This window comes from Entelurus aequoreus, linkage group LG25 (genome assembly GCF_033978785.1).
Source record: "Entelurus aequoreus isolate RoL-2023_Sb linkage group LG25, RoL_Eaeq_v1.1, whole genome shotgun sequence".
NCBI lineage: Eukaryota > Metazoa > Chordata > Actinopteri > Syngnathiformes > Syngnathidae > Entelurus > Entelurus aequoreus.
In genome coordinates this window covers 33,446,311-33,459,878 of record NC_084755.1, presented here as the reverse complement: position 1 = coordinate 33,459,878, position 13,568 = coordinate 33,446,311, and the positions used below count along the sequence as shown (strand labels likewise).

The following is a 13,568-nucleotide window of genomic DNA, read 5'->3' as shown; positions in this document are numbered from 1 at the left end:
CCACTGGTTTTCACTTCTGGGAAGAAGTCACGTGTCGGGATACCAGCTATAAATCGCAAGTTGTAAACAGACTGATGCTCCTATGACCCTGACCCTGATAAGCAGAAGAAAATGGATGGGTGGTAGAAAAGCCATGTGGAGTATTGCTGCAGTGCCGTTGGAAGAAAAGAGCCATTGAATTCTTGTAGGTTTTTTGTTTTCATTTTGAGTCACCACCACAGTCCATTTTGTCTCTGTATTTTCTGGCCGACTGACATCGATTTAATTTGTATATTTTCAACAGAATGAAAAAATGTTATGAGCGTCTTATCTTGGACTAAATGAAAATAACCGATGCCACTTGGTGAAGTACTCATTTATGTCCCCAAACACACATTCAGCCAAGAATGTAAGCCACAGCATACAAACTCATACTGTCTCCTGACAAGTCTGTAATTACAGCTATAAACTGATGACTCGTGAGCTGAATAATAGAAATGCATTGTGCATGCGACCACATAGTCATGTGTGGTCAGTCAATGACAGAGTGTGTAAGTCGCAGAGCAAAAATAAAACAGAAGGACACAAGGAGCAGAGACTTTTCCATTTCGGTTACTGGAGCATCTGGTTCGTACAACCACTCCATTTTTCCTTCCCTAGACTCAGTCTTTCTATCCTTTCCCAGTTTTTACTTTGCTCTCGCTGTAAAGGAAAACTGCACTTTAAAAAATGTTTTGTCATTTTGTCCTTATGTGAGATAAGAACAAACATCTTTCTCTTTACTGTGCATTTTAAATAGTAAAAAACAGCTAGCACAAGGCGGCTAACAATGCAGGTAATTTGGATTCATCTATTGACTTATCAAGCCCTCCAAAAACATCCCAAATTCCTCTATCAACGTGCTGTAGGTATGTAATACTTGGAGTATTTTGATCATTTTAAGCATTAACATAACTTCTTTCATGGGCGCATTGAGTTCATATAGCGCAAAGCAACAAACGCTACTTCCGGCAGAATCCAGTGCGCGTTCTGTGTTTGCTACCACTAATCAAGGCAGACTTTGTGAGAGCCTTGGAGCGTTATCATGGAGCACTACTGCCAAACATTTCAAATAAGAACATAATAAACAACACTGCAAAAACTGAAATCTAAGTAAGATTAAATATCTCAAATAAGGGTGATATTTGCATATTTTTGTCTGATAAGATACTTCTTCTCACTAAGCAGATTTTATGTTAGTGTTTTACTTGTTTTAAGGGTTTTGGTCCTAAATGATCTCAGTAATATATTACAGCTTGTTGCTGAGATTTCATGACCTATATTGAGTAAATATGCTTGAAACTAGAATATCAACTGATGCAAAGATGTGTCATTAAAGGCCTACTGAAAGCCACTACTACCGACCACGCAGTCTGTTAGTTTACATATCAATGATGAAATCTTAACATTGCAACACATGCCAATACGGCCGGGTTAGATTAGTAAAATGCAATTTTAAATTTCCCGCGAAATATCCTGCTGAAAACGTCTCGGTATGATGACGTTTGCGCGTGACGTCACGGATTGTAGCGGACATTTTGGGACACCATTGTGGCCAGCTATTAAGTTGTCTGTTTTCATCGCAAAATTCCACAGTATTCTGGACATCTGTGTTGGTGAATCTTTTGCAATTTGTTTAATGAACAATGAAGACAGCAAAGAAGAAAGCTGTAGGTGGGAAGCGGTGTATTAGCGGCCGGCTGCAGCAACATAAACACGTAGCGGCTACGTCGTAGCCGGTGTTTCATTGTTTACATTCCCGAACGATGACAGTCAAGCTTTACCATTGGCCTGTGGAGAACTGGGACAACATAGACTCTTACCAGGAGGACTTTGAATTGGATACGCATGCTTGTGGAGATGGGACAAAAGAGACTCTTACCAGGATGACTTTGAGTTGGATACGCGCTACCGTGAGTACGCAGCTGCGGCTTCCAAACATTTGATCGCTTGCCCGTACGTGCGTGCCGCTATGTGCATGTCACGTACGTAACTTTGGGGAAATATATGTGCTGTATGAACTTTGGGGAGGTGAACGGTACTTTGGGCTGTGGAATTGAGTGTGTTGTGCGGGTGTTTGATTTGTATTGGCGGGTTATATGGACGGGAGGGGGGAGGTGTTTGTTATGTGGGATTAATTTGTGGCATATTAAATATAAGCCTGGTTGTGTTGTGGCTAATAGAGTATATATATGTCTTGTGTTTATTTACTGTTTTAGTCATTCCCAGCTGAATATCAGGTGCCACCCGCCTCTCACAGTATCTTCCCTATCTGAATCTCTTCCACTGCCTTCTAGTCCTTCACTCTCACTTTCCTCATCCACGAATCTTTCATCCTCGCTCAAATTAATGGGGAAATCGTCGCTTTCTCGGTCCGAATCACTCTCGCTGCTTGTGGCCATGATTGTAAACAATGTGCAGATGTGAGGAGCTCCACAACCTGTGACGTCACGCTACTTCCGGTACAGGCAAGGCTTTTTTTATCAGCGACCAAAAGTTGCGAACTTTATCGTCGATGTTCTCTACTAAATCCTTTCAGCAAAAATATGGCAATATCGCAAAATGATCAAGTATGACACATAGAATGGATCTGCTATCCCCGTTTAAATAAGAAAATCTCATTTCAGTAGGCCTTTAACACTCACAAGTATACAACTACTTTTTTAAAGTAATAATTTCTTACTTCAAGCATGAAAAAAAAATCATGTATCATTATGTCAAGATAATGGCACTAGCATTTACTTAATTTAAGAATATTTTTCAACATATTGAGCAAAAAGGTCTCTTTTTTTTCTCTACCAAGAAAAGTGCACTTGTTATTAGTCAGAATATACTTATTTTAAGGTATTTTTGGGTTAATTGAGGTTAGCTAATTTTATTTGTTTTGGAAAGTCTTGACAAGCCGAATTTTCTTGTTCTATTGGCAGATAATTTTGCTTAGTTCAAATAAAATACCCCTAATTTTTTTTTTTTTTTTTCTTGTTTTTGAACACTGACTTTTTGCAGTGAAGTGATTTACAACGTCCGCTCTCACTGGTAACCAACTGATGGGATGGTTTCATCTTTCAGCACAAGACTTGTACTCTCGTTGAGCTGGTAAATTCACCATAATCCTCACTCCTCAGAACTCGCTATTGGGCAGACTGGCAGTGTGAGCAAGGGGATACGTCGCAACCAATGTTCCCTCTAATTTTTCATGTGTGTGAGCAAACGCAAAAACTCCCTGAGCAACATCAGACGTGCACACTGTGGCTACACCAGCAGCACACCTGTCCCAAACCTGACTAAATAACAAGTTCAATCTCCATCCATCCATCCATTTTCTACCGCTTGTCCCTTTCGGGGTGGCGGTGGGTGCTGGAGCCTATCTCAGCTGCATTCGGGCGGAGGGCGGGGTACACCCTGGACAAGTCCCCACCTCATCGCAGGGCCAACACAGATAGACAGACAACATTCTCTTATTATTATAATCAAATGACAGCAGTCATTTCCATGAGATTATTTTCTAATATAAGTGTTTAGGCCCACTTACAATGACAATAACAAAAAATATTGTTTTTCATAAACTGTGTACTTGTATTGTTTGTCTGGGTGGAGGTCCTGCTTTGGAAATAATTTGTACCCCTTTCAGACATTGCATTTAGTTCCCATTAAAACATTCACATGTTGCACAATGAGATGTAAGCAGGGGATCATGTGTACATTTCTGCAACTTCCTGTTTGTAAAAAATATATTTTTATTAGTATTTATTTAATATACTAACAGCATTTCATGATTAATATTTATAAATTAAGATTCCTAATAAAACGACCTGGAATGACACTTTATGTGTGGTGTTGGAGTTGTCCGACTTTTTGTGTGTCTGTAAACGCATCACTGGCTAAGTGCCATATGTGCATGTGTTGGCGCAAGTGAGAAAGAGCGAGCGGCTGCTGTTGATATAACAAAGTTGCTTTTGGTCTAGTTTGTAATGCAGAGAATGACCACTTTTGCTAGAAACCATTTTTTTTACTAATGTTTTGGTGATGTGTTTATGGCCGACAATAAAGAGTTTTGCTCAGTAAAGTGATGGATGGAATTCATGTCCTCAAAGCGTCTCGACAGACGTTACAATATTTGAACAATGATGACGAAAACTGTTTTCTCTGTTGTGTCCGTGTGTTGAAAATTGTTATGCGCTCATTTTTTTATTTGATTTTGTGCGTGGCATAGATTTGCCGTGCGCAGAGGACGCTTGAGCAGTACGCAATTGCACAGGCGCGCACCTTGGAGGGAACGTTGGTCGCAACGCCAGAAAAGTAGTTCCTCTGTGTTAGCTCTTACAATGACAATGTAGCTATAGCTAGGTTAGGTCATGGCATTTTAATGGAGCTTTGTTGGCAGGTTTTTAGATGTTTTTTCAGAGGGCATTAAAAGTGGAATAGATAACTCCTCATGATCTGCATTGTTAGCTGCCTTGTAATAGCATGTTTTTCACTATTCAGAACACCCAGAAAAGGGAACAAAATCTGTTCTTGTCTCACATCAGGATTGAGGATGATGGGCAAAAAAAATAATAATACAGTTTTCCTTTAAAAGATCCACTTTTCTTTTGTTGTTTCTTATTGACTGGTCTCTCTTCACTCACTTGCAATTTCTTAAAGATTGTCCAATTTTGTATTCTGTGACAAAGAAAGTAGAAAGGATGAAACGTGCACCTAAGAATAATATTAAGTGACATGTTTCAGACTATTTCCCTCTGCACAATCCATCAAAAGTCAGTATCTCTTGACTTTTTTGAAAGAACTGACTTGTGTCTGAACTCCTTGCCCTGTACTTTTGTATTGTGAATACAAATATACCGCATGTTGCTTTCTGAAACCAAGAAACCAGTAACCAAAGCCACTTCACAGGAGTTAAAAAGTAACTTGGATGAAAAAAAAATATATATATATATCACAATTGGTGGAAAAATATGCACTTTTCCTCTTACAACATCATACCGTTTTTACATCTTTTTGACAGGCTTTTGACACCATCTTCACCCTTAGACAACTTTACTTGCATTTTCCCAACCACACACTTATTTTCAACCTAGGAGAACACAGACATATAACTAAAACGCTCAAGGTCAATCTAGTTTTAAGTAAGACTGAAAAATGTAAAATTTGCTCAACAAATTTGGGAAAAATAAAGCGAAGACAAACCCTTAGATTTGAACAATAGTTATGAATGAACATGCATGACGTCACACAATTTAGCAACTGATCGCATAGGACCTCATGTTTATTGAGCGACTACAATCCAGTTTGTTTTATTTATGTTGAATACAGAGTCAGCATATGGAGAATCACTTGTTATCCCAGGTGGCGTGTTGGTATTTTTAGTGTTTTAATGTATTTTTCATACTGTGAAAATAAAATGTGACAAAGTAATATGCATGAGGCAAATCTGCGTAGAGCCTTGGTCTTTTTTGGATAGGATTCTATATTGATTCTACCCCCTAATAGTTTTTATTGTGAACTTATTCCTTCACTTGTCAAAGGTGCTTTCACATTGCCTTTTAAAGCAGTGAACTGCCCACATTTTTCCTGGGTTGCTGTTCAACATGGAATGGTCAACTGGCAGATTTGATGACTTTGGAGGTATAAAGTTCCAAGTCACAGTGTGAATGAGTACACATGCTGGCTGGCTTCAATGCTTCGTCTCTCTCTGATGCAGCAGTTCTTCTGAATGTATTTCTGATAAAGGCTTGGAATTTTAGCTACACATTTCAAGATTTTGACCGGAAATCTCAAGTGATTTTGAAATACTAGCAAGTAAATGGTTAAAAGGTAAAAATACAGCATTAGGGCAAATTAGTGTCCTTCTTGTCCCCACCTACACTACCGTTCAAAAGTTTGGGGTCACATTGAAATGTCCTTATTTTTGAAGGAAAAGCACTGTACTTTTCAATGAAGATAACTTTAAACTAGTCTTAACTTTAAAGAAATACACTCTATACATTGCTAATGTGGTAAATGACTATTCTAGCTGCAAATGTCTGGTTTTTGGTGCAATATCTACATAGGTGTATAGAGGCCCATTTCCAGCAACTATCACTCCAGTGTTCTAATGGTACATTGTGTTTGCTCATTGGCTCAGAAGGCTAATTGATGATTAGAAAACCCTTGTGCAATCATGTTCACACATCTGAAAACAGTTTAGCTCGTTACAGAAGCTACAAAACTGACCTTCCTTTGAGCAGATTGAGTTTCTGGAGCATCACATTTGTGGGGTCAATTAAACGCTCAAAATGGCCAGAAAAAGAGAACTTTCATCTGAAACTCGACAGTCTATTCTTGTTCTTAGAAATGAAGGCTATTCCACAAAATTGTTTGCGTGACCCCAAACTTTTGAACGTTAGTGTACTTTAGTTAAATCAACTCAAACGTGAATTATGGGATGAAAAGGGTTGTTGTGAAAAGTTGACAAAAGTGCCTGAAACTTAAAGTACATGGGCAAAGTTTCTGCACGGTCACTGCAATAGAACGCACATGAGAGCAGTGGTGTGTGGGTGCCATGATTTGCGTGGCGGCGAACAGTGGAGTGCCGCAATGAAGAGAAATGGCTCAAAGAAAAACGGCGACGACGGGGAAATAGAGAAAAGGGCAAAAGAAAAGTTAAAGTTAAAGTACCAATGATTGTCACACACACACTAGGTGTGGTGAAATTTGTCCTCTGCATTTGACCCATCCCCTTGACCACCCCCTGGGAGGTGAGGGGAGCAGAGGACATAAGTTGTCATGAGTTAGGGATCATTTTAAACTTAAAAAGACAGACAACGTGGTGCAATTTTTGCACTGTTAAAACAGAGCTGGTATTCCACAACAGTACAGTGACGATGCTACAGAACTTTACCAAAAAGCAACCTGCCTATTTAACAAGCAAAAACCAGAAAGAAGGTAAAAGTGTATTTTAGCAGGTAGCTCACTCCATCTTATATGCTTATATGCATAACAAAACATGTCAGTGTATCTACAGTGTACGATAATTAGGGCGGTGAATCTTTGGGCACCACATGACTCGATTCGATGTGATTTTTAGGGGTAACGATTCGATTCAGAATCTCTGAATAAAGCTCTGATAAATTTACAAATTACCTAAAAGAAAACTGTTTTTGTTTAATAGTATTTTACCCAAATATTTAATAAAGTCAACAAGAGAAGTATCCAACACTTCTCTTTTCTAAAATAAATCTGTACAGCAGTTATGGGCATCTAAATCAACAATATGATTTGCCAAAACAGGACTGGTAAAAAAAAATAAAAAAATAGATTTTTGAATTTTGTTTAATCGATTCCGAATCGTGACAAATAAGAATCGCGATTAATTCAATTTTTTTTTTTTTTACACCCTTAATGCTAATGCTAACGAGTTGTTTGTCCAAATATCAAACACAATATGCACAATGAATACATTTTTTAAATGTGTAGCACAGAATCTGCTTTCTTTATTTGAATACACTCAATTTTTTTAAAAGCTTGTATTTCATTTATTTTTACATTTTTTTTTTACAAACGCACAAGTTAAATGTGCACTTTGAATGCTTTTGACATACAGATAAAAAAAAAGAATGAAGGTTATGGCAAGCAGAATAATCTTTGCTAAACAGTTTACCCTAAAACACACATCAATGCAATAGAGTGTGTTTTAGCCAATTACTCAATTAATTAATTATTATTTGCTAAAAAAAAAAAATTGTGTTTCTCAGTGTGAACATTAAATATATTGTCTTTGCAGTCTATTCAATTGAATATAGGTTGAAAAGGATTTGCAAATCATTGTATTCTGTTTTTATTTACAAATTACATAAAGTGCCAACTTCACTGGTTTTAAAACCAGTGAAGTTGGCATATATATATATATATATATATATATATATATATATATATATATATATATATATATATATATATATATATATATATATATATATATATATATATATATATATATATATATATATATATATATACTACCGTTCAAAAGTTTTGGGTCACCCAAACAATTTTGTGGAATAGCCTTCATTTCTAAGAACAAGAATAGACTGTCGAGTTTCAGATGAACGTTCTCTTTTTCTGGCCATTTTGAGCGTTTAATTGACCCCACAAATGTGATGCTCCAGAAACTCAATCTGCTCAAAGGAAGGTCAGTTTTGTAGCTTCTGTAACGAGCTAAACTGTTTTCAGATGTGTGAACATGATTGCACAAGGGTTTTCTAATCATCAATTAGCCTTCTGAGCCAATGAGCAAACACATTGTACCATTAGAACACTGGAGTGATAGTTGCTGGAAATGGGCCTCTATACACCTATGTAGATATTGCACCAAAAACCAGACATTTGCAGCTAGAATAGTCATTTATCACATTAGCAATGTATAGAGTGTATTTCTTTAAAGTTAAGACTAGTTTAAAGTTATCTTCATTGAAAAGTACAGTGCTTTTCCTTAAAAAATAAGGACATTTCAATGTGACCCCAAACTTTTGAACGGTAGTGTATATATATATATATATTTGTGTACATATATTTCAATGGATTTTAGAAAATTAGGATTTGATTTAAAATCGAGATGAATAAAAATTGCGATTTGGATGTGATTCAATTTTTTTGTGCACCCCTACACAGTTGCGCCTTCCCAATAAAGGCGGTGCCCGCTACATCCCCTCTGCCTGCGCAAAGTATTGGCTCAGGAAAAAAAGCTACTGAGCTATGACGTTAGCAGTTAGAGCTGAAATGATTCCTCGAGTAACTCGAACAATTCGATTACAAAATATATTCGAGGAATTTTCGCTGCCTCGAGGCGTCAAGTTTTTTTTACTGCATTTTGCCTCGTTTAATAAACAGTATTCAAAGCTCACGTTTAGCACGGACTGTTTAGGTATTGCACAATGTGTTTCCGTCACAGATCATACGCCCCCTGCACTGCACAATACCCGTCTTTTAAATAAGCTCGAGTTTAGAAAACTTTTTCGCCAACATAACTCGCAATGGCAGACGCCGCAGAAAGCAGTGGACAAGAGCTACAACAAAACGAGGGAATTAAGAAGCGGCACAAGTTGTCTAAGGTGTGGGTACACTTCACACTAAAATCTAAGGAAATCGCAGTAGTATGCAAACATTGCAAAGTGGAGCTCGCATACCACAATAGCACAAGTTCGATGCTGTAGCACCTGTCGAGAAAGCATCCGATTTGAGGGACGTCCGCAGGCGAGGTAAGTCATTTGTTATCAAATGTAAACGCAAAAGTTGTGTTAGTAAAATAAATGTTATTCATTATGATAACCAGGATGTGTTCTTCACTCCAGCAAAGTCATCAAATGCCGCCAAAAGGTGTTGAGAACTAACGATGCTATCCGAGCTGTCGTGTTCAATTAACCTTTCATTGGTAACCACACGAAAGTAGTCGTGCAATGTTATTCGGGTTATTCAAGTCATGCAACCGCATGCTACTTGGATAGCTTGCACTTGCACCCACTACAGTCTCTGGAGAATGTAAGAGTTCCAAGTCCTTGTTCACAGTGGTAGCACTTGTGTGCCAAGTTCCTGTCAGTCATATTGGTTCTGAATATGAAGTTGCACATTTCAAATGCAGTATTAAAGGCACTACCTAATCCACTTTTTATGTTTGATATAATGAAAACTGTTCTTATGGTTTTATTTTTGATACTAAGAATATATTTTTATTTTAACTTTCTCAGGGAGTATTCATTTTAAAGTAATTTTATATATACGTGTTTTCATCTCAAACATGTTATGATGGCAAAATGAACATTGATTACTATTTTGCATGCAATGAATGCAATGAACTGTATTGCATTCTTAAAATTTGTTGTTGTCATTATTAAGTGGTCTGTCTTTTTATATTGTTTATGTATTGTTGGCAGGTTGAAAACCGCTCAGCGGATTTGCGTAGAGAAACCAACATTTAAACGGCCCCGTATAATAATCATCAAAAACACACGAAGGACAAGAACTTAGTTTATGCGGTCACACCACACAGCACATAGGGCTGTGAGCGCACCTGTTTTTAGTAGCACACACAAATTGGCACAATCAACCACGGACGCATTTCAGCTGTGCGTGTCAGCCTTCAATAATGAAAACAGGCGTTTAGGAAATAAAAGACAACTAGGCCAAACGCAATAATTGAGGGCACATATTAACATGTATAATTAAACCTTAATTAAACAAAAATATGATTTATTCGATTACTCGATTAATCGATCGGTATATTCGATAGAATACTCAATTACTGAAATATTCGATAGCTGCAGCTCTATTAGCAATTATGTTAACATTGCTGTCGTGCTTTTTCAAATGAATAAACATGTTTGACCTATTGACAAAAGGAATACCGTATTTTTCGGACTAAAAGTCGCAGTTTTTTTTCATAGTTTGGGTGCGACTTATACTCAGGAGCGACTTATGTGTGAAATTATTAACACATTACCGCAAAATATCAAATAATATTATTTAGCTCATTCACGTAAGAGACTAGACGTTTCATGGGATTTAGCGATTAGGAGTGACAGATTGTTTGGTAAACGTATAGCATGTTCTATATGTTATAGTTATTTGAATGACTCTTACCATAATATGTTACGTTAACATACCAGGCACGTTCTCAGTTGGTTATTTATGCCTCATATAACGTACACTTATTCAGCCTGTTGTTCACTATTCTTTATTTATTTTAAATTGCCTTTCAAATGTCTATTCTTGGTGTTGGCTTTTATCAAATAAATTTCCCCCAAAAATGCGACTTATACTCCAGTGCGACTTATATATGGTTTTTTCCTTCTTTATTATGCATTTTTGGCCGGTGCAACTTATACTCCGGAGCGACTTATACTCCGAAAAATACGGTACCTGATCTTTGCTGACCAACGGCGGAATACTGCTTTTGTCTTATCCACTAGTTTTTGCCCGTTTACGTATTTCACAGAAAAGTGTCCCCAAACAGAAAATGTAAACAATTGACGAGGGTTTTCAAGTTCCTTAGCAGTATCGCTAGCCATGCTCGTGCTAGCCAAGTTTTTACCCAGTAGACGTGTGGCTTCATGTGCCTCACTCTATGTGGGCAGTGTGGAAAATCGGTGGGCCTTTGTACCGAAAAATGTGATTGCGAATACATGAACCGTTACACCCCGAATACTGGACACAGTATATCTGGTATATGTATTGTAATACTTTTTTATAATACAACAAATTGTCTTACAGATGGATGTGCCTGTTAAAGAATGCTATATTAGGAATACTCGGGACTCTCACCTTCTTCACATCTTCTCCCTCTCCTGTCCCTACTTGTTTCCTCAACGGGAAGATCGACCCAGTCTCGACACAGGTCTGAGTTTTCCTCATGGCTCCGGCAGCAGCACACATAAAACAGCAATCCCCGTAGGGTGGCGGAATGGCTGAAGGGGTCAACCGCCCGAACATCTCGACCACAGCGGCAGTTCTCCAAAAACCTCCAGGGGTGATGCATCGAGGTCCGTTCATTCTGACACCACAGGGTCCTTAGACGGGCACATGCTTTCAAAATAGCCGCTGTGCAGTCCATGTCTAGCTACGAGCCAGGTTGTAATTGGTTCAGAGTGTTTCCATGTGGAGGGCGGCGTCAAAACATCAAAGGGCTGCTCACTAAAATGCTTTGATGAATGAAGGAAAATGTATTTCAGAGTGTTGCAGTTTGTTGCATTTCATCTTTGAATTTTAATACCTTCATTCAAATTACTTGGTGACCAAAAAGCCTGATGACCACCACTAACTTCCTGAGCTCCTCCTTCTCCAGAAAGCACAAAGGAGAAAGGAGAGACAGAAGATAAGAGGGACGAGTTTTTCCAGGAATAGAAAATCACTTGAGATTCTCCAAGTTTTGACTCCACAAAAGCAGAACAAAAGTGAGCCGGCAGGAAAACTAAGTGGATGGTCAGCAAATGGAATGTCCACACACTCATGAACAGAGCTGTTAAAGTTGACCGCAACTCACATAGAACCAGGGTGGTGTCCACTGCTCCTTTTAGTCAAAAAGTGCACCATTTTCATTCACAGGCAGAGCAGCCTTAAACTTCCTAAAAAAAACTCTCATAAAGCTGAAGTCTGGATGAAGATTTCCTTCTGCAAGTAAAACAAGTAACGTCTGCAAGTCTTGTCAGACTTCTTGCTCTCAACGGCAGAGCCTCCATATCTGGTCTGAAAGACGATCTCTCTCGTCTGACTTCAGCGGGAATCAAAACTCCCCTCCTCCAACCAAAACACACACACTTACACGCTCGCACGTAGGAGAAAGAAGGACGGATTGCAAGTGAACTTTGTGGGCACCAGGCTACATAAATCTGAATATAATTCCCACATGGAAATATGAGAACAGAAAAACAAAAATATATTTCTAAGCTTCTCTATGCTTTTTGCACCCCAAAACAACTTGACCTACATGTTGTGTATGTATTGTGGAGGTTAAGGTTATATGGGAACAAAACATCAATTTAACAATTGGGAAGTAAAAAGCTGTTGAAGAGTTTGCAAGTTTCGAGGTTTAAAAACAGATTTAACTACAATTTTTCTGATAATGACAATGCCACCCACCCAAAATGTAGGTCAGAGAACCCGCATTGTATCTCCAAGATCCTTTACGGTCGTATCTCCTAATAACTAGGGGTGGGCGGATCAATCCAAATATTGATGGCATCAATTAGGGTCTGCATGCTGGGATCAATATTTTTTTAAGTCTCTTCTGTGTTTATTTTGGCAAATACGATTTTTTTGTACAGTCTTTCACAAGCTTGCGGAATACATTCTTGGGCATGGGAGGATTTAGCATTAACAATCATTTCATTGAGTAAAACTGATTACTGTCAGCCGTAACCACACCAAAACACATACTTGCCAACCTTGGTTGGGGGTGGGGGGCGTGGTTGGGGGCGTGGTTATTTACAGCTAGAATTCACCAACTCGAGTATTTCATATATATTTCATATATATATATGAAATACTTGACTTTCAGTGAATTCTAGCTATATATATATATTTTATTTACATAGAAAAAACAAAACAAAAATACTTGAATTTCAGTGTTCCGGTGGCTATCCATTAGATGGCAGTATTGTCCTGTTTAACTTCTCCGTTCATGATGAGTATATTATTTCGGCCACCGTGTTCAATGGAGAAGTCTGTTCTACATATTTACAGGCAACATACACCTTCCCCTTCGAACTGTCCTGGATGAACTGAAATTCTTGTTTCCATTCGTTTTGGAACTTGCAAGCGTTTTTCTTCATCTTGCTCGTCGACGGCGTCGCCATGTCTGTAATTTCCTCGTTCTTCTGCTTCGTCTCCTTGTTGTGTGCGCAGTTGTGCACTCTACTCTCTAAAAGCCCTAGATGTTATGACATTGGGCAGGCAAGCTGTTTATATTGTGGGAAAGCGGACGTGAGAACAGGCTGTCCCCACTCAGTCTCAGGTCCGCATTGAGATGGAGGGGGCGTGGCCTCCAGCTCCGGCTGAATACCGGGAGTTTGTCGGGAGAA

General features: G+C 38.4%; 1 protein-coding gene across 6 annotated transcripts in view; it reads right to left on the bottom strand.

Moving 5' to 3' along the window:
* tanc2a (tetratricopeptide repeat, ankyrin repeat and coiled-coil containing 2a) overlaps window positions 1-13,568 on the bottom strand; it is a 160,689-nt gene that overhangs the window by 93,681 nt on the left and 53,440 nt on the right. For 4 of the 6 annotated variants that reach the window (XM_062036878.1, XM_062036877.1, XM_062036876.1 and 1 more), the window contains exon 1: window positions 11,314-11,617. The exons of the other annotated variants lie outside the window; for them this stretch is intronic. In XM_062036878.1, coding sequence (XP_061892862.1) covers window positions 11,314-11,602 — 289 coding nt within the window. In that variant the 5' untranslated portion in view covers window positions 11,603-11,617. Of the gene's footprint in view, window positions 1-11,313; window positions 11,618-13,568 lie in introns of those variants that run through there. 6 annotated transcript variants of the gene reach the window in all.